The sequence below is a fragment of the Thamnophis sirtalis genome, unplaced genomic scaffold (genome assembly GCF_051295495.1).
Source record: "Thamnophis sirtalis isolate CommonGarterSnake01/CBP01778 unplaced genomic scaffold, rThaSir2_p1.2 scaffold_2, whole genome shotgun sequence".
NCBI lineage: Eukaryota > Metazoa > Chordata > Lepidosauria > Squamata > Natricidae > Thamnophis > Thamnophis sirtalis.
The window spans coordinates 118,528,024-118,550,420 of NW_028261382.1; the positions used below are offsets into that span (position 1 = coordinate 118,528,024).

General features: G+C 37.7%; 1 protein-coding gene across 1 annotated transcript in view; it reads left to right on the forward strand.

The window, feature by feature from the left end:
• The window catches only part of CSMD3 (CUB and Sushi multiple domains 3), a 669,496-nt gene that overhangs the window by 401,614 nt on the left and 245,485 nt on the right, over window positions 1–22,397 (forward strand). Inside the window, exons 14-17 of the mRNA XM_087706764.1 lie at window positions 10,045–10,227; window positions 12,893–13,219; window positions 15,881–16,075; window positions 22,210–22,348. Of these exons, the coding sequence (XP_087562890.1) occupies window positions 10,045–10,227; window positions 12,893–13,219; window positions 15,881–16,075; window positions 22,210–22,348 (844 nt within the window). The remainder of the gene's footprint in view (window positions 1–10,044; window positions 10,228–12,892; window positions 13,220–15,880; window positions 16,076–22,209; window positions 22,349–22,397) is intronic.

The following is a 22,397-nucleotide window of genomic DNA, read 5'->3' on the forward strand; positions in this document are numbered from 1 at the left end:
AAATTTTGTTTTTACCCGATCATTATGCAGTGATGCATTCCATTACCCTATTCTGAATAAGCCAAGCCTTTTGCTGTAAGTCTAAATTATTTGCTCAAATTGCAGTTTATGGTAGAAGACTTTTTTTTTTCCAAAATTAGGCCTGCTGGAATAATAACCTAGAGAAATGGCTACATTTACAGATTCCTGGCTTGCATCTGGGATTAACTGCATTTATCAGTATTGGTTGTCAGAAATATATCTGCTGCATATAATGTGGGTTGCAGATATAAAAACAGCACAAGATGAAAACATTCAGGTAGACATGGATATGATTCATAACTGCAGATGTTCTCATTATTTTAGAATGATGAAGCATTGAGGGCTGTTTAAACTGATTTTTGTAGCAAATTAAGGAAGAATAAAACAATATGATCCTTTGAGACATATCTATCTACTTTCTCTTTGAAATACAGCTCCATAAGACATATTGTAAAAATTAAAGTTGCATGATGGACTGAAAAATTATCTCTCTCACTATTTTTTTTTTATATTTCTCAGGAAAGTAGATTTTCTATCCCCCACATTTTCCTTGATGTAGTGAAAGTTATTATGAAATGAATACAATCTTCAATCTGCTTTAGGGTTTCATTTTGGGAATCTTTCTGAGTTTCTTCACTTTTACGCATAAAAGTTCTTTAAATCAATCCAGCAATAGTTTCCAAGTTGTATTTTAAGCCCTTTTTTCTATTAAATTTAAACCTGAGTGTCTATGAATGTCATAATTATCAATCAAACAAGAAATAATTGACATGGATATAGAGGGGTTCAGATGCTTTTATAATACTATTTGGAATTATCATAAGTTCATGCATTTTTTCTATTGTTTAATTTTAGAACAAAGCTTATAAAGATTGTAAATATCGAAGATTATCCACTTAATTGCTTTTATTAACATGATCTGTCTGTGGAAACTTTAGAGAAGTAATTCAGTCTCATGTTAAGTTGTAGACCTAACTTAAGCATGAAGGTAGTTGGGTGATTTGAGGCCATTCATTTCATCTCATCCCATGAAAGAAAACAAGAGCAAAACACCTATGAAAAATTTTGCCAAGAAAATTGGCAGGAAAGGCATTAAAAAAACTCCTCCAATGGGCTACATTCACCATAATCTCTCCCATGTCTCATGCTACTAATACAAACCACCACATAAGGATCTGTGTTTACTAAAAATAGACCTCCAGTTATAACCACTCATTCAGCACCCACTTAATTTTACAATGGTACAGAACAAGGGAACTTCTGACCAGTTTGAAACATTGCAACCATCACAGCATCCTCACAGTCACATGATTACATTCTGGGTATGCCCTAATTCACAATCACAACATTGCAGTGAACTACAATAACATGATTGCAACCGTCCCTGCAGGATTCTCACAAGCAAAGTCAATGGGGAAGCCATCGGGGAAGGTTGCATGTTGTCCCTGTAAGTCACTCCTGTTGCCTCAGTGCCTGCCTGCACACACCCATGTTCTGACCTAAGATTTTCACCTTTTGCCACTTAATGATCTTCATGCCCTGGGATTATAATGGAAAGCAAGACTGACAGGATTGCTATTGCTAAGCAATACAATTCAATCACATCACTTAGCAGCAGCAAAACTAGCCCCAGTTGTTATTATAACCCGAGGACTAGCTGTATTTCATGTTACTTATAAAAGTAAGAAAAGAAACATTCTTCAGCTTTGGTTACAGACTTTTGACAAACAACTTCTACTTGCTGCCTTTTAACTTGGATTGCTTATCAATGTTAAATGCCTGTACCTTGCTACTTTGGTTAAATATATTTTGGAGGGGAGAGAGAAAGAGAGAGGGGGGAGAGAGAAAGGAGAAATGGGAGGGGCAGAGACACAGAGGAGAAAGAGATGGGAGAGAGGGGGAGAAAGAGAGAGAGAAAGAGAGAGAGAAAGAGAGGGAGGAGAGAGAGGAGGGAAGGGAGAGAGACAGAGGAGAGGGGAGAGAGAAGAGAAAGGGGAGAGAGAGGGGGAGAGAGAGAGGAGAGAGAGAGAGAGAGAGAGAGAGAGTCTACTAAACAATTCCTTCAAGGGCTATTGTGTAAACAATTCCATCAAGGACTATTTTGTTTACTCTTTTTTGCTTGTTTGTTTAGGCTGACATCTAAAATCATTCTGTTTCATTCATTTCATACACACATTCCTTAAAGTTTCAGTGAATAGTATTGTTTTCCTTTTCTCTGTAAGCTAAATAAGGCAGATGCCCATGTGTTCTTACTAGTAGCAAGCTCAAATTATTATCTGTGTTAGGCTTCTGAGCCACATGTCAATCAAAGCCATATAGTAGTTGTAAAAGTATTGGATTTCCTCCATAGTGAAGAAATGTTTAAGGTATCCCGTCCCCCACAGAATGGAACAATTGTGAATCTGTTAATGTTTCTCAGACAGCTCAAATTAAACCTTACTAAAGTGATATTCAGCTTCTGGGGAATGCAGGGAGACAGCATTTGAATGGCAACAATATAGAAATAGTGCCACACATTCCCACTGTAGTGTACAGCTCAGAGGCTTCCTGAGGGTTTCCCAGTACTAACCATGTTTGATCCTGGTTACTTTTTAGAATCAAATAGAGTTTGCTGCCACAATATTTTAAATAAAACTTAAAAGTGATGCATCACTTTGATAGCCTTCTCTTGTGTGTCTTTCTGATATGAGGCATTATAACTCTCCTTGTATCCAGCAAATGTTGCGGTCTACTATTTGGATCTGCGTTATTGAGAGATATAATCCAAGATTTTGAGGCACCACCATGATAAGAAGGTCAGTGCTGCTGCCTCATATATAGACTAAATGAATTTTCCATCACTTTTATCCAAGGCAAAACAGAAATGATAACATTTTAGCACCTTTTCCAAAGCTTGAATCAATTTGATTGATCCATTCACTACATTTTTTATAAGCATTAAATGTTCAGCATGTTAGAAGAATATTCAGTCTTCTGTGAACCAAACTCTTGGTGCCTTGATTATTTATGCACAAAGTCTATTCCACTTTTTTCATTTTCTAACCTTTGAACCCCCTAAATGGATGAAGTGGTCTACTTTTTCTACTTCTGTACCTTCTAAGATCTTTCCCCAAGCTTATCCTTTTTAAATAAAGGAGAGCTAATTTTAGTTTAGTTTAGCTAATTATTTGCAATAGATCCTTGAAAGCTGGTAGGCTTAGCTCTTAGCCCCTCCGGGTCAGTGGATCCCGGAGGCCCCCTTGGTTTACCGAGGAGCTCCGGGAGAAGAAACGCTGGAGGAGATGCCTAGAGCACCAGTGGAGGTCCGATAAGTCCGAGGCGAACCGAGCACTTCTAACCACCTGCACCAAGGACTACGTCCGAGCATTAAGAACTGCCAAAAGATCATACATTTCTGCCTTGGTTGCGTCCGCCGAGTCACGCCCAGCCGCCCTGTTTAGGATAACCCGCTCCCTCCTTAACAGGAGGGATGCGGGAGACCCCTTGCAGGGTAGGGCTGAGGACTATGCTCAATTCTTGGCGGACAAAATAGCTCGGTTTCGGTCGGACTTGGACTCCACCGCAGTAGATCCAGCCGAGACACAGGAGGACCGCTTGGCAAATCATCTCTGGGTTGAGTTCCAGGATGTTGCCTCTGGGGATGTGGACAAGGCCATTCGAGCTGTAAGTGCCTCCACCTGTATTCTGGACCCGTGTCCCTCCTGGCTGGTTGCCAACAGCAGGGAGGTGACACATGGCTGGATCCAGGCGGTCGTGACCGCCTCCCTTCGGGAGGGGCACTTCCCCGCCGTACTTAAAACGGCGGTGGTGAGACCCCTCCTGAAGAAACCATCCTTGGATCCAGCCATTTTAAACAACTTTCGTCCTGTCTCCAACCTCCCCTTTATCGGGAAGGTTGTTGAGAAGGTGGTGGCCTTCCAGCTTCAACGGGCCTTGGAGGAAGCTAGTTATCTTGACCCCTTCCAGTCCGGCTTCAGACCTGGTTACAGCACAGAAACCGCTTTGGTCGCATTGACCGATGATCTCTGGAGGGCCAGAGATGGAGGCTATGCATCCATCCTGGTTCTCCTTGACCTCTCAGCGGCTTTCGATACCATCGACCATGGTATCCTTCTGCGACGACTGCGGGAGGTGGGAGTGGGAGGCACTGTTTTACAGTGGTTCTCCTCCTACCTCTCGGACAGGTCGCAGTCGGTGTTGGTCGGGGGGCAGAGATCGTCCCTGAGGCCCCTAACATGTGGGGTGCCACAGGGTTCGGTCTTATCCCCCCTACTATTTAACATTTACATGAAACCGCTGGGCGAGATCATTCGGAGGCACGGGATAAAATACCACCAATATGCGGACGATACGCAACTGTATCTGTCCGCCCCGTGCCAACTCAATGAAGCGGTGGACGTGATGAACCAGGGTCTAGAGGCCGTTAGGAACTGGATGAGCGCTAACAAACTGGTGCTCAACCCGGACAAGACCGAGTGGCTGTTGTGCTTCCCTCCCAATAATTTGGCTAATGTACCAACACTTAGGCTGGGGGGTCAAATTTTACACCCCTCAGATAGGGTCCGCAACTTAGGAGTCCTCCTGGACCCACAGCTGACTTTTGACCACCAGCTGTCAGCTGTGACCAGGGGGGCATTTGCCCAGGTTTGCCTGGTCCGCCAGTTGCGGCCCTACCTAGACCGGGAGGCTCTCACAACAGTCACTCGAGCCCTTGTGATCTCTAGGCTGGAATACTGCAATGGGCTCTACATGGGGTTGCCCTTGAAGTGCATCCGGCGACTACAGTTAGTCCAGAATGCAGCCGCGCGAGTGATAGTGGGCGCACCGCGGTTCGCCCACGTTACACCTGTCCTCCGCGAGCTGCACTGGCTACCTGTTGGTCTCCGGGTGCGCTTCAGGGTACTGATGACCACCTTTAAAGCACTCCATGGTAGTGGATCTGGGTACTTGAGAGACCGCCTCCTGCCGATTACCTCCCTTCGACCAATTCGATCGCACAGACTGGGCCTCCTCCGAATCCCATCTGCCAGTCAATGCCGACTGGCGACCACACGGAGGAGAGCCTTTTCTGTTGCAGCTCTGACCCTGTGGAACGATCTCCCCGCTGAGATCCGTACCCTCACCACCGTCCAGACCTTCCGCGCAGCCCTCAAGATCTGGCTCTCCCAGCAGGCCTGGGGATAGGTTTCTAATTCACCCGCCCGAGTGTTTGATTGTTGAACGAAAGTTGTGTTTTACTATTTTTTTTCTTTGTTCACATTTTGTTTTGTTTTTGATGTTGCACTTCCCTCCCTTGTGATTGTAAGCCGCCCTGAGTCCCCTCAGGGAAAAGGGCGGCCTATAAATTTTAATAAATTCAAATTCAAATTCAAATTTTTAAAGTAATTAATAGACATAAAGGACAATAAAACTGGGAAAAACTATTTTTAGAAATGTTTATTTAAAATTCATATAAAACTATACCTCCTGACCCTGACTCACCTTCAGGAGCTTCAGTATCATCCTAATTCCATGATTCCCAGCTAAACAATTATAAATTTGTGCTGCCTCATAAATAACATTTCCAGCTATTGGCTGGTTCAACACAACCAATACTAAATGTAGCATTGTATGCTAAATGTAGCATTGTATTTACAATGCTGTAAATTCTCTTGTGAGCTGTGTCAGTTACTGCTTTCAATCTCTTCTTGAAAGCCTCCAGTGATGAAGCTCCCACAACTTCCAAAGGCAAGCTGTTCCATTGGTTGATTCTTCTCACTGTCAGAAAATTTATCCTTATTTCTAGGTTGAATCACTACTTGATCATTATTCCTTTTATGGCCTTTGGGCACCTTGGCAAATAGCTTGACCTCTTCCTCTATGTGGTGGCCCCTCAAATATTGGAACACTGCTATCATGTCTCCCCTGGTCCTTCTCTTCCCTAGACTAGCCATGTTCAGTTCCTGCAGCCGTTCTTCATAAGTTTTAGTCTCCAGTTCCCTAATCATCCTGGTTGCTCTTCTCTGCACTCTTTCTAGAGTCTCAACATCTTTTTTATAGTGTGGTGACCAAAACTTGATGCAGTATTCTAGTTGTGGTCTTACTAAGGCTTTAGAGAGTAGTATTAGTACCCCACTTGATCTTGATTGTATCCCTCTGTTAAGGCATATTAGGATTGCAAGGATCATATTTCAACATAGATCTAACTTAAAAGTTATCTGAGCCTAACTCAGTCCTTCAGTTAGAAAGGAGAGTTCATATTTCCAATAGCTTTCTACCAGTTTTCAAATCAACACTCATTATTCAGCCAAGACTCTTTCTGGCAAGAACATAAATAAAATAAAATGAAATAATAACAAAGAAGAAAAGGTCTCTAGTCACCTCTGGCTATAAGTCAGTTCTGAATGATCACAATTCCCTACACCTGTTGAGTGATTCATTTCTGCTTATTTTATTTAGAAAATGCACATGGCATCTAGTCTCTTAAGTTAGGTGGATTTAGGGGTGGGATCTGGCTTCTTTTACTACTGGTTTGCTCAGGGACATGCTTTGTGTGCTTGATGTGCACTGTGCACGTGTAGAGTAGTAAAAAAATGCTTCTGTGCATATGCAGAAAAACAAAAAAATGAGATGGTGCCGCCTATTGCGCCGGCGATAGAAACGGTTCTGGGGTGTTGGCGGCTGAGTTACTACCTACTCAGCTGAACTGGTCCGAACCGATAGGAACCCACCTCTGGGTGGCTTACACAAACATTATAGTTATAACGTACACTGAAGATGGAATGTTATTTAATTGTGCAATGACAATAAAGTAAAACTAAACTAAACAAACATCAGTGATGTTCATTAAAATATTTTTGTTTTAAATGTAAACACACAAAAGCAAAAGTAACAGCATTAAATATCCTGGTAAAACATTGCTTTTGTAGGTCCTCCTAAACTATAGTAAAGAAGGGACTTGTTCAACTTGAGTGGCAATTTATTTGATAATATAAACCTTTCCACAGAGAAAGCTGTATATGTGGATGATATTTGTATCCAAAGGCATTAATAACTTGAGTATGAGAGATACTAGGCTATACAGCTCTGAACGTAGGTTGAATAATTCAAACGAAATAATATGAACCTGTTAACGTGGCATCTGGACAACTTATACACGTGATAATTTAGCACAGAGAGCATTTTAAAATTTAGATGAATTGCAGGTTTGGTGTATTGGTTTAAGAGTTCAAAACCAGGCAAGTTGTCAAGATCTTATCTATATTAATATAAATAGGTGGAAAATTAGAGGAAAATTTAAATGGAGAGAATTTCTAAAAGGGTCCTTGAGCTCATATAATCAGGAGATCCTCTTTTTGTCTTTTAGATTACAGTGAGATCATGGGAATTCCGATGAGAAGTCCTTTGAATGATGTGGTCAATAAACAGTTATTTACAGGAATATATAATGCATAAGTATGAGCTTTATGTGAATATGGTATAAATAGTTTGCTATGAGCTGGATAAAATTGTAGGAACAAGTATGATAATAATTGAACAATATTCTGAGGTTTAAATATTATTTTTGTGTACTATTGTACTTTATTTAGTGGTGCAAGTCTTTTTTTTAAGATTACAAATTCTAGGAGACATCTTACTTATTGTTTTTTTTTTCAATGATTTCACTCCTGTGTCCTTGTCACCCTAAAAAAACCTATACAAATGAATTTCAAATCTTCATATTATCATCCTAGCTAAGACAAGGATATCTTTTTAAAAAAATGAATTTTAATATATCTTTCTAACAAAATAAAGGGAATATAGCTGATAACAACTCTTATTTTCCCATGTGGCTTTCTTAGAGAAGGATATACCTCCAACAGACCGATTAGATCCCACAGACTAGGCCTCCTCCGAATTCCATCCACCGGCCAATGCCGATTGGCTACCACCCGGAGGAGGGCCTTCTCTGTGGCTGCTCCAGCCCTTTGGAATGAGCTCCCCATGGAGATTCGGACCCTCACCACTCTTCAGGCTTTCCGCAAAGCCCTTAAAACCTGGCTGTTCCGACAGGCCTGGGGCTGAGGAGTTCCCGTCCCCGCTCAAATTGTGTGGCTGTTGATTGTTTTTTCATTGTTGTTGTTGTTTGTCTGTTGTCTTTCTTTCTGTTTGTATCCCCCCCCCTTACTTGGTTTGTGAGCCGCCCTGAGTCCCTCTGGGAATAGGGCGGCATAGAAATATAATAAAATCAATCAAAATCAAAATCAATCAAATATACAGTCTGCAATCTGGTTTTGGGGTTTGTGGCATTGGTCAAATTCTTCTTCAGACAATTGATTCAGTCAAGTATCTTCCCTTTCAACCTGCTGAGTAGGGAGGAGGAGGAGGAGGAAGAGGAAGAAATGATATTACGCCTTGACATCTTTCCACTATTCCAATTCAAAGCGACTTCAGTGGAGTCCTTGAAGGTCACTCAATTTGTTTGTTTCCTTGCAGGCATTTTATTTCTGAACTAGGTAACATTTTCAATACTAGAGATTGTGGGGTTTGCTTCCTGTTTATATACAGTAGCTTTCTCTACTTGTATTGGGAGGGGATGTTCCCCTCCTTAGTTGTTCCTTGATTACAGTATTGTTTTCTGATTGTGTCTCTGGTGTTAATCCCTGCTTATCTTGGTCTTGACTACTGGAAACAGCATGTTCTGGTCTTTCTGTTTCCATCTAGTGTTTTTTTTTTTTTTTTTACATTATTTCAATGGACTTCTACATTACCTCTGAAAAAAATGTGCCCTTTAACAGAACAACTAGCTTTACAACTTTTAACATATAGAATGCAATACATGGAAAAAAAGTTGTTAAGATAAACTGGAGAATCATAATCACAATGTCAAAAACGTAATCAGGATACATGAAGTGGAAAGAGGAGATATCAAAAGAGTGTGTGGCTTTTTTGCCAAATGGCCAAAGTTATTTTGAACAAGATAGAAGACTAGTCTTGTGTGTACATCCTTCCTACTGTTGGAGAAATGTAATTGATAAAATAGATTTCATTCTTCTCTTTCTTTTTCTCCAATGTGTTTTCTCCCCATGCTTCAAAATGATTGATCTTTCTTTTTCTGCCTTCCAATTCCATTTCCATACTGTGTCTCCTTTTATAATACAGAGATTTAATTAGTTTAATAAATATTTTACATAGAGTTGAGGACAATCACTTGAAAGCCTTTCCTTGTACAATTGGAATTTCTTATCTTTTTGTTCTACTAAAACAAAATCCAGACCTTAAAAGTCACATTTGGCCAGTAAAGCATGTGGTGTGAGGAAGAGAAATATCTCATGTGGGTTGCTAATTTGGAGATACATCAGATTTCATTTATATTGTTATGCTCATTGGACCCAATGCAGTAACTAGATTTGATTGCAAATAGAAATTCATCATGGGATTTCTAATAATTTCATGTGATGAGTTATCTGAAAATCCAGTATGGATTTAACTGTAACAAAGGCAACAATAAAAATATTGGGTTTCTGTATGGATGGTCTCTTGTGACGAGCCGATGGACAGAGAATGGAAGTAGTGAACTTCCTCCCATATGTATGTATGTATGTATGTATGTATGTATGTATGTATTTATGTATTTATGCGTGTGTGTGTATATATATATATATATATATATATATATATATATATATATATATATATATATATATATATATATATATATATATATATATATATATATATATGTTTTTATTTGTGCTGATAAATAAATAAAGGAAGACATATATATATATATATATATATATATATATATATATATATATATATATATATATATATATATATATATATATATATATGATAATTCTGGCAATGTAAATCTTAAAACACTTTCCTTTTTCATTGGATGTGCGTGTGCATTTGCAACATTTTTTTTTACTTTTTAGATAAGAGGTGCTAGTGCTACAGTCAGTATCTTATGATATTTGCACTTCGATTCATATTCTTTGATACATTCAAATTGGTATAGTTAGTTTATTGACTAGTAACTTGTGTCTTTTTAAACAGAGATTGAAAAAGAAAGTTGTGGAGATCCAGGAACACCGTTGTATGGCATCAGAGAAGGAGATGGGTTTTCCAATCATGATGTGTTGCGGTTTGAATGCCAGTTTGGATTTGAATTGATTGGAGAAAAAACTATTGTTTGTCAAGAGAACAACCAGTGGTCAGCAAACATCCCTATATGCATTTGTGAGTATAAATTAATATATTCCAATAATTTCTAACTTACTGTATGTATATGTTACTGAAAAACCATTTTAAACTAAAATCTTTTGTCAACTTTTGAAACAGCATCGGTCAAAGCCATGCTTACCTGTGCTCTGTTTTGTTGCTGCCACACCTGGGAGGGGGATGAGGAATGAAGCACAGAGGGGGTTGTTGTGGTGTGTGATGCTTTAACTAGCTAGACATAGCAACGGTCAGACCCAGCGTGGGGATCAAGGTTGTAACCAGCGGAGGGTTGCACATTTCATTACCACTGATTTGCCACACGTGTGCCCACCTCCTTTGCATGCACATGCATGCAAAGCGGGATTGTGTGCGCCTTCCAGGCATGTGTCCAGCCTTCTGTGCATGCACTTTGCTCGTACGCATGCCTTCTGTGCATGTACCCGGGCTCAAAAATGTGCCTAAATTGGACGGCATAGAGCTGGGGTAAGTGGGCAGGCCCACCTGCGATTTCCGCTACTGGTTCAACTGAACCAATCCAAACCGGCTGAATACCACTTCTGGTTGTAACAACAAACTTCTGCTGAGACCGGATCAATGGGAAGTTACTGGTTGACCAGCATGACTCAGAACACCTGAAGTGGGCTGGGAGTTTCAAGCCTTCTTATGATGCTGAAATGTGAAAGTCCCATAGAACTATCTTTACCTCATTAAATGCCAATAAAGGGTTGTTTGGCAGTGTCTCATGTGTCGGAATGCCGATTCAATTGGGTGTATAGCTTAGAATGTTGACATCTTTTTGAAAACATGTTTATGGTTTCATCAAACCATATTTGGTTTTTTAAAATGTCAGTATTTATAATATATCTTATGCATACTTTTATGGACAATCATAGGATTGGATTGTTGCTAAAAAAATTCCTAATAATGGTTGACGTACAATTAAATTGTATATTCTTTCAATTTCTTTGAATTGTGCACCATCGAGAAATCACTTTTAGTGCATACATGATCCTAGAGACTTATATTTTGCTTGCCTAGCACTAATTGCACCCAGACCAAAAACCACCTTTTTAACATAAGCCAACCAACCAACCAACAAAATGCTATATAACCGGGGGTTAGGCAGGTTTGGAGAAAGCCAAAGAAGTATTTCAGCATTTTATAAGATATTTTATTATTTTATTCATTGTTAGTTATATAATAACTCCCCAACTGCTGCAATATAGGAAACCAAATTAGTAGTAATTATGGTGACTGTGGTAAAATGTATTAATATAAAATGTTGCCTGTATAATAAGGACATTTGAAAAATCCTAATTAAACCAAGTCCTGCATATTTGTGACCTACAAATTACTATGGTAATTTTGGTCTCTTTATGATGAATGATTGTGCAGGTGAATAGCTTCCTCCCTCTAAGGGGAGATAACCAGGCTGATTCTGAGGGAGGGAAGGGTCAAATGTGTTGTTAGTCACGAATCCCTGCGTGCCCACAAGAGATCTAAGTCCAGCCCATCTTGACTTTCTATTCTTAACTCCCATTAATTTCTCTCAACTGTTAGTGGTTCAGATTCTTGTAGGGAACTTAAGCTTGCAATAAATCTCTATCCTCATTTGAACTGCGTGAATTTCTGATTTCCCCAGTGCTTGAAAGTGGGTATATTTAGCACTAAGTGAGTAAATCATAAAGCCTACTTTCATTTCATTGTAACAGAATACAATACATGCTTTCTTCTACAATTTACAGTTAATAGGTATTAACAAAGACAAGAAAAGGATGCCAAGGACATCTACAAATTACAAGTCATGCCAAAGATACTGTTAGATCCTGAACAGAGAAGTGGGAGGAAAAAGAGGAGGGGATGATCATCATGTATATCTAACAATCTAAATAATCAATTATCTAAATGATAGGATATCATTGCCCTTTTTCCTATACTTTTTTTTTTTAAAAAAAATAAAGCTTCTTAAACCAAGGAAAAATTTAAAAAAATGGAAGGCCTTTGCATCCCTAATATTTTATTGGGAGACTAAGACTAGGAAGGATCTTCTTTTCTTTATAATCCTAATCGTTCAGTACTAAGCACTGATGATGTAGCCTAGTTTGGTGACAAAATGTCTGCAAAAAAACCCACCAAGCTCAGAGGACACTGGGAACTCCACAGTTCAACCCTGAGCTACAAATATTCTCTTCCATTCAGTAATAGCTGTTTGGTTCAGTTTTCATACTTCTCATTCAATGAAATATTGCACTTTTTCCAGGATGAATGGAACCAGATAACTGGTTCCTGCTAATGCATACTTTATACTCTAAATTCAGCAAATGGGGCTAAATTTAGAGTTAAACAATACCCATAAACTTTGGGCTGCCTTTTTAAAAAGATTGTTGAATCAATCCTTATAAACCATTTTTAATTGTTTATCAGTTTATTTTAAAAAGTTATAAATATATTTATTATAATTGATATTAATTTATCAATCATTTTAATTGATAATTCTCCGGGGAAGTATGGCAACATTGTATTTTATTTCATTGCAAACTAGTGAGAGGGATGATGAAAAATAATTCAATAAAGGAATGAATGAATAAGAATATTGAACTAAAATATTGAGAGGAAGGGCTCAGAATATCAATTTTAGTTGGGTTCTTATCTCTTTTCTAATTTCTTTCCTGACTTTTGACAGTTCCTTGCCTATCCAATTTCACGGCACCAATGGGAACTGTTCTGTCTCCTGACTACCCAGAAGGATATGGGAATAATTTGAATTGCATCTGGACAGTCATCTCAGACCCTGGGAGCCGCATTCATCTGTCTTTCAATGATTTTGACCTGGAATCTCAATTTGACTTTCTTGCAATTAAAGACGGTGATTCTCCTGATTCTCCAATACTTGGCACATTCACTGGAGCTGAAGTGCCATCCCATCTGACTAGTAACAGCCACATTTTACGCTTGGAATTTCAAGCTGACCATTCAATGTCAGGCCGAGGATTTAATATCACCTATAACAGTGAGTAAAAGTGTTTATTATGTATTTAATAATTATATGCATGCCTTTATTTATTAATATTTTTCCAGAGATGATAGATAGATAGATAGATAGATAGATAGATAGATAGATAGATAGATAGATAGATAGATAGACAGACAGACAGACAGACAGACAGACAGACAGACAGACAGACAGACAGACAGACAGACAGACAGACAGACAGACAGATGATAGATGATAGATGATAGATGATAGATGGATGGATGGATGGATGGATGGATGGATGGATGGATGGATGGATGGATGGATGGATAGATGGATGGTGGGACAGACAGACTGACTGACTGACTGACTGACTGACTGACTGTTTTTTTTGTTAGTACTATTAGTATTCATACCATATTAATTAATCTACGTATTATGGTGTCTCCTAATTTCTCCTTCTCCTCCTCCTCCTCCTCCTCCTCCTCCTCCTCCTCCTCCTCCTCCTCCTCCTTCTTCTTCTTCTTCTCCTCTTCCTCTCCTCTCCTCCTCCTTCCCTCCCCCTCCCTTTTTTCTTTCCTTCCTTCCATCCATCCATCCATCCATCCTTCCTTCCTTCCTTCCTTCCTTCCTTTCTTTCTTCCTTTCTTTCTTTCTGTTTTCATCTAGGAACCACCATATCAAATGTGTATCTTATTAATTTTTGATAGTTTTAATTTGCTTTCCTGCAGTATCTACTTCTAGTACAATTGTGTCACAAAACAGACTTGCTATGAGATGAATACTTGGCTTTATTTCATTCTTCTTTTCAAGCCACAGTATCCCCCCCCCAAAAAAAAAAAAAACAACTATGTTAATATTCTCACACCTTATAAAAATGGCAGAGAGAGTGGATGTCTAATTTTATTGCAATGTATAAATTTGTATTAATGTAAAGTAATACACAACTGTATGCTATTAATAATAATATAACTTTGTACCTTTTCCAAAGTGACACCAGTGGCAAGAGCTGTTAATCCTATGTTGTCAAACAGTAATTGTGGAACATTAAATTTAAATGGGCTCTGATGGATGTCATAGCAGATTGTTATATAAAATTACTTCAATGCCACAAGTGATTCAGGTTTTGTTTCTGACATGTTTCCAAATTTTTGCCTAGTGACAAATGTTATCCTAAATTAAGTTACAGTTCTTTCCCAGTGAACTTTTAAAATTCATTTTTAGGAGCAGTTCTTTGTTCTTAAACTTGAATGACACCTTTCCATGTTTTAAATTATTTTTTTAATATATTTTTTTTAAAGGATACAGGAGTTTTAGAATGTAACTGTACAACGATTAACCATTGGATCTTGTGCATTATCTTATATAAATAATTATACTTGTTAACTTATTAGCAGTCATTCTTGTAGGTGAATTATAATACTTGTGGATCATCAAACACTGAAGACAATTGCAAAAGCTCTTTAGAGTTGCACTGATCACTCTTCCTTCCTCTCTCACTCTCTCCTTTTCTCTTTCTCTCCTGAGAGAGATGAAAAATATACAACCTGAATCAGAAATTGTCACTGTTCTTGTTCTGCTTTTAAATTATGAACTGTTTGACAAATTGCTATTGCCCTCAAGCCACTTGACTTTGTCAACACTTGACTCTCTGTCTCATACGTATGAATAGAAGAAGGGGTTTCTACTTAAAGGGTAATTTTATGGTGATTTATTGCTTTGGAACATAAAACTTTATGTGTTACAAAATTATTACAATGATGCCTTTAGGTTTAATGTTTTTGTTTTTTTAATTTTGCATCCACTTAATAAAAATGGCAAGATTATCAATTTACTTTGCTTATATATGAATACAACATAAGTTGCCAACAATTGCCATATTTAGGACTTATCTAAATTTTGAATATGGAATTTACCACATAATTACCAAATTAAAACAGACACCAATGTGGCCTTGGGCAGTGTCTGTCTGTCTGTCTAGCTATCTAGCTATCTAACTATCTAGCTACCCTATTTTCCCCAAAATAATACCTCATTGGATAATAAGTTCAATTGGGCTTTTGAGGACATGTGCTGAAATAAGCCTCCCCTGAATAGAAGCCCTCCCCAAAAATATTGCAACACAACAGCATACATGAGGTGACCACCTTGCCTCCTCCTGCACCTCAAAAATAATAAGACCTCTCCAAAAATAAGGCCAAGTGCTTATTTTGAGGGTCAAAAGAAAATAAGACCAAGGAACACATTAGCTATCTAGCTATCTATCATCTGAAATGTCATTCCCACATACAAAGAAGAACATGAGAGTAATTTTAATTATAAAATCAACCAACCTAATTTGCACTTCTTGAATTAAAGCATTTAAAATCAAGCCCTACCCATTTTTCCCTTTAAATTTTATAGTTCAGTTATTCAGTGGAGGAGAAATGAACCTAAAATGTGAAAATTAGGAAAAACTTGTCAAAGCAATGTTTGAAACTATTCATCAACTAGTGTGGAACTAATGCAACAAATATAATTGAGGGGAAATTAGTATATTATGAAGGATAGTGCATCTATGGTAGAATCAATATTGATTAATTTAGAAATCAAGAAAAAAATGCAATATATAAAACCTGGGCTCAAATAACTTTGAAATATAACTGATATTTTTAAATCTTTCCCCTATTCCTTCCTTATCTTCTTTGTATTTTAAAGCATTTGGACATAATGAGTGCCCTGATCCTGGTATACCAATCAATGCACGTCGATTTGGAGACAATTTTCAACTGGGAAGTTCTATCTCTGTGATTTGTGAAGATGGTTTTATTAAAACTCAAGGAACTGAAACAATTACTTGTGTTTTGATGGATGGTAAAGTCATGTGGAGTGGACCTATCCCTAAGTGTGGAGGTATTTGTAACTTATTAAATAGTTTTTGTATTAAAGTTAATATAGGTTGTATATTTGTTCTTAATCTGTAACCTAATAGGTGAATTTCACAGCCATCCTTTTTTTTTTTGTCATGATGATGACGATGATGAAATTTGCAAATATCATCTGATATGATTATCTTGGATGATAATCTAAATATTGCATATATTAAATATTTGGTACAGGAAGCTAAATACATGCTGGCCTTTTTTCATGTTTGTTTGGATTCCATATTTCTCAAGTGAAACAGCTTGGTCCATAAATCTATTTTTCCTAAAATACTCAAATATCTTTACACTGACTGGCATGGTGGCATAGAGGTAGAGCTCTTGCCTCACAATCAGAAGACTGTTAGTTCAATCCTAGATAGTGGCAGATATTCACAAAGAGAAATATCTGCTGTGCACTCTGTGTAGGTATCAGGAAGGCCATCTTGTTCCATTTATCAGTGGTACAGTATAGAATCCTTGTTTTATTTATGAAAGAAAAATTAAAATGTCTTGAAGTTTTAGCTTATTTTTTAATGTAGCATTAAAATTAAAGCAGTGCTCTATTAATGTTGTGCTCAATCATTCAGTTAATTTAGTAATATACCCTATCATGGTCAATTTAATATAACAACAATGTTTTGCTTTGGCTGTTTTGAAGGATAATAGAAACGGAGTCCTTTAAATAATTATTTATAACATTTTAAACATATTAGGCACAAAAGTATTTCCAGTTACATGAAATCTTCTACTTAAAATTCATTTCCTGGGAATATATAACAGATATTTCTACCATTTCTTATTTGATAAGCAAATAACATGTTATCATGTTAGGAATTATTTTTCTACACTAAGTATTATTTTTAATACAATAGTAAATGTAATTTTATGTGATTAAGATTGTGATACTTGAACAATTGTGTTTTGATGGGATTTCAGGAATGCTCACTCTTGCAAAAGCTATTTCTGCTTCAGATAAACTTCAGTGAAACATTGATAACATTCAGAATTATAATTCTAGCATGTTTAATCAATTAAATGCAAGTAAAATAATATCCCATGTTATTTGGGTATATATAGCGACAGGTCGGATTTTATCTAATTGAAAGGTTTTCAAACATTCAAATGGAAACTGCTAGTTTTCTAAAATCTATCTATCTATCATCTTTCTCATCACACAAATTCCTGTTTCAGAGGATTAGAAAATATCTAATATAACATTTTTATTTTAATATTTAAAGAGGTGTTTTTTTGTCTGAATTGGTAAAAAGTCTTGTAACAAAAAATATTGTGCATATGGAAATATATGTCTTTGTAAATATTTTTTTTTTCAAATGTTAGTTTTATCTTGTTAAACAGATGGGGATAAAAAGAACCTTATCTGAATCTGAAAAGAGATTTGACAAATGTCTCATTAAAGGAATAATGTGTAGTTAAAGAATAAGATTTTTTTAAAGATTAGCCCAATAAATCCTTCCAAGGATTTATTTGAACCAATCTTTTTTAGAATTTGTCAATGGAAACATCAGAGTGTACTATTAACATTCGTCCAATTGGAACATCAACTATTAAAATAGCAAAACAAAAACATAATAATAGTACAAAACAAGGAATATTAGGAGGAAAAACTATTCCAGGTTTTACGATATTCCTAGATTGTTGAATGAAAATATTTAGTCACAAATATTTAGAAAGAAAATTATATATTCTATATAAATAAAAATGTAATGGTTGTTTGTTCAAAATCGCTAATCTCCAAAAGTTCTTCACCGATTGCTTTGAAATTTTGACACAACATTGCATTTGAATACGCGAATGGTTTTATATCTGTATATTATATAGATGTCACACCTGTGACAGGTAAAAACATTTTTTGTAAAAATATGCTTTTTTGAAAACCAGCACCATCTGGTGGACGTAAAAGCAACACACCCTATACTAAATATTTCATGATTTCATTTCAATGTTTCCGATTGCATTGTTATATTGAATTTTCATAGATTTTGATTTATTTTCATTTTGATTTAATTATTTCGTGTGACATTACATTGGAATTGAGCTGTGTCATTTACCATAGCGTTCATTTAGTGAGTATAGTATATTCGGAACACTTTGGCCTCTCTCCAGCTTCGTCCCAACGGTCCCTTTATATGTGTGGCTGGCCTGAAGCCGCACCCTTTCCCCTTTCCGCCCCTCCTCTGATGAGCTTTGGCTATTTCTGCCAAGGGGAGCCGAAGCCCCTCAGCCTCCCCCTCCCCTCCCCTCCCGCTGGGCCTTTGCTGTGTGTGGCGGGGCACCACCTGCACAATCCCTCGGCTGGCTCCCCGGCCCTTAAGCCAGCCTACCCCTGGCCAGCCCAGCAGAGCTCCAGAGGAGACGGAAGTGGAGCATCTCCTCAGCCCAGCCAGCCACGTGCACTCTCACCCCCTCACAGCGAGCCAGCTATGGCCTCACCAAGGCGGTTCTGATGGGGCGGCAGCGGCGGTGTCAGCCTGAGGTGCAGCGGGCCTGGGATGGCCCCTGGGTGCCCTGTGAGGCAGCACACCGAGGACTTCTCCTCCTTCAAGATCCTGGACATCTCACTCTCCCAGGCCACCGACTTGGGGGAGCCCAAGCGCAGCTCCTCCGAGGAGATGCTCAACAACTTCCACAAGGCCGACAGCCCCAGCACCATCCCTTCCAACCAGCCTCGCCCACCCCAGCAGCCCTGAGTCCTGACCAAGGGCAGCAACCACCTGACGCCCCACTACACCCAGACTGGGCCATAGCAACGCGTGGCTGGGTACAGCTAGTATATAATATTTTTTTAAAAAAATCACTCTACCATAACATAGAATATGTGTCATCTGTCCTGTGCCAGACAGAGTAGCAACATGCAAATGTTTCCAACCATCAGAGAAGGCCACAGAGTTTTAGGCCTTTTCAATATCAGATAAGATGGCACTGACTTCACTCAAGGAAATATGATGTTTCTGCTGCTAAGCTTTTGTTAGCTGATGACACATTCTAAGCTTTAACTGACTCCCAAGTTCAGAATTCATCTCCTTGTTCTCAAAACTGGCACTCTGTGCTGACTTTGACCTATTATTTCCAGTCAGAGTTTGTTGCATAAAAATCAAATCCAGAAATCACACACAGGTAACTGATTCAACTGGATTCATTAACTTCTTTATATACATAATAACAGATGAATAAATGTACAATACAAATAGCAGATTCTTTCAATGTGGTAGAAGTTATAAGCAGAACACAAGCAGGAGAGAACAGTTAGTTTCACTTCGGAGTTCAGAGCAGATAGAGTAGTTTTAGTTTTGATTCTCAACACAGACTCAGATCTGTTTAAGCTCCCATTGGCTGGCTTAGTTGCTATGCCTATTCATTGGCTGACCTTGTTACCATGTCTCTCCCAGTCATGAATATTCTAACACTAACAAATTATTGACTCCTCAATTATAGGTTACAATCTATCAGGCGCTTGTTGCCTTCAGAGTTCATAACATCACTTAATAAAGATGAATGGGAGTCATTGAGGAGACACCAACTAATCCTTAATGCAACATTGTTCAAACATTAATCTATTTCATACTCTTCAATATTGAAGTCAGTTTGGCACTCAAGGCCAATTATGGGGAGTCTAAATAGTACATTGCTACCCTGACCCATCATTGATCAATGTGAAGAACAAAATACAGCAGACAATTATGGTCTTACATTTTTACATGCAGAGATATGTTCACACAGCCAAAAAAATGGCAGGTCATTTTTTTTTTAAAAAAAAATCTAAATTGTATGTTCTTTCAGGCACACTGACAACAAACTACCTTGCCCAGCCTGTTCATAAAAATGTCCCAAATGTGCTTTTCCAAAAGAGGACTGTATTTATCTTCCTTCTTTTAAAAAGTTTTGCTTCTCATCCAAGAAGCTTCTTCAGTTTTCAAAGAAAAAAAAAGAAAAGAAAAGGCCAGTTGCCTTTTGGAAAAGTGTCTTTGGGACAACCATGATTTGGATGATTGAGAATCTCCATAGATATTAGTTCATGAAAATATATTTCCCTATAAGAACAAATCCAAGCACATGTTTTATTTTACTGAAGTAGATTTCTCTACTGATTTTTATATTATAGTAAGTATAATAGTAATATTATAAATACATAAAGGAGCTGTTGCCATTTCAGAATCCATTCATCTATCATTTTTTTCACAAGAACCTGCTGTTGAGTCACTCACATAAATTAGCTGTTCTTTGCTGTGTGTGAGTGGGAGTGATAGGAGAGGGAGAATCCATGTTCAGGCTTCATGAAACTAAATAGGGCTCCAGATAGAATGATAAAGTCCATTGCTGTAAAGTATGAATTATTTTCAGTTTCATTTCAGACAGGTATGAGGGTATGCTGTGTATATGTGAAAACAATCAATTTTGTGAAGGAAGATGTATGAGAAGAGGTTGGAGCGTGTAAAATGTACTGTACAAATGAAGCACATTTTAGCATTTAAAATATTTTATTTACATATTTTGTTTTGTTTTGACAAATTGAGATATTTTTTTAAGAACAAAATATTTTTGCTCTTAAATTATTTGAATCACACAGTGGTGGGATTCAAATAATTTAACAACCGGTTCTCTGCCCTAATGTTTTCTTCCAACAACCAGTTCACCAAACTGCTCAGAAACTTAACCACAGGTTCTCCTGAAGTGGTGCGAATTGGCTGAACCCCACCACTGGATGGGCATGTTGATGAAAGCATAATCACTTCAAATATGACATCATGACACACATAGAAATGGCAATGGAACAACACAGCTTTCATCGGATTTACTGGTTGTGAGTGCCACTGCTTCTAGGCAACAGTTTGAATAGTCCTTGTAATAAACATGAAAGAGCATTCAGTGTTAATATTCCCATACTGCAGTATAGTAATTTAATGACTTCTTTAGAAAAGCACATTGCTTTTGTAGCTTTTTCGTTGTGATGGGATATAAAAATATAGCTCAGAAGTGAAACTGAATATCCTCCCCTTCAAAAAACAACAACAACCAAAAAACGAATCATGGGAAGGAGGTATTGAGAAATGGCAACAAAATTTTGAAACTTATAGTAGTGATAGTAGGATAGGACCATGTTTCATTCTCCCTCCTGTTTCTCAGTTACTCCTGAGAGTAATAAATTCTGAACTAGGGACTTGTTACAATAGAATATAGTAGAGTAGAGTAGAGCAGAGTAGCGTAGCGTAGCGTAGCGTAGCATAGCGTAGCATAGCGTAGCATGGAATAGAATAGAATGGAATAGAATAGAATAGAATAGAATTCTTTATTATCTAATGTGATTGGACGCACAAGGAATTTGTCTTTGGTGCATATGCTCTCACTGTACATAGAGAAAAATAAAATAGAATACATTTATCAAGAATCATAAGATATAACAATTAGTGAGAGTCATAGGTTACTAATAAGCAATTAAATTATACTAGGAAACAAATAAAACAATATAAATGTTAAAGATATAAGCAACATGGTTATAGTCATAAGTGGGAAGAAATAGATACTAGGAAGAAAGAGAAAAAATAATAGTAATACAGTCTTAGTATGTAATATGACAGTGTTGGGGAATTAGTTGTTTAGCAGAAGGATGGCATTCAGGGAAAAAAAATGTCCTTGTGTCTAGTTTTCCTGGTGTGCATTGCCCTATAGTGTTGTTTTGACGGTAGAAGTTGAAACAATGTATGTCCAGGGTGTGAGGGGTCTGTAGATATTTTCACAGCCCTCTTTTTAACTCGGGCAGTATACAAGTCTTTGATGGAAGGCAGATTGGTAGCAATTGTTTTTTTCTGCAATTGTAATTATCCGTTGAAGTCTGTGTCTGTGTTGATAGAGGTTCAGACGACAGACTCAATAATCTTTAAATAATAAATAGTTATTCTACTGTATAGGATTGCAATGCCAGTTTATGGCTCCACTAGATTATTTCTGACTTTGCTTGATTTATACTTCACTTTGACTCAAGTTCTCAAGATAAGCTAGTTCCTTCTTTCCAGCCTTGCTTTCTACTGATTTCCTTTTATTTCAGAAATCTGAGCATGATGACTGTTCTACCCTGATAATAACAATGTGCTGTTTTCTTCTTTATAGCTCCATGTGGTGGACATTTTGCAGCCCCCAGTGGAGTCATCCTTTCCCCAGGCTGGCCTGGCTATTATAAAGACTCCTTGAATTGTGAGTGGGTGATTGAAGCAGAACCAGGACACTCTATCAAAATTACATTTGAAAGGTCTTGACAAAAGCTTTCTTTTTTCTCCTTCTGTTTTTTTTTTTTTTAA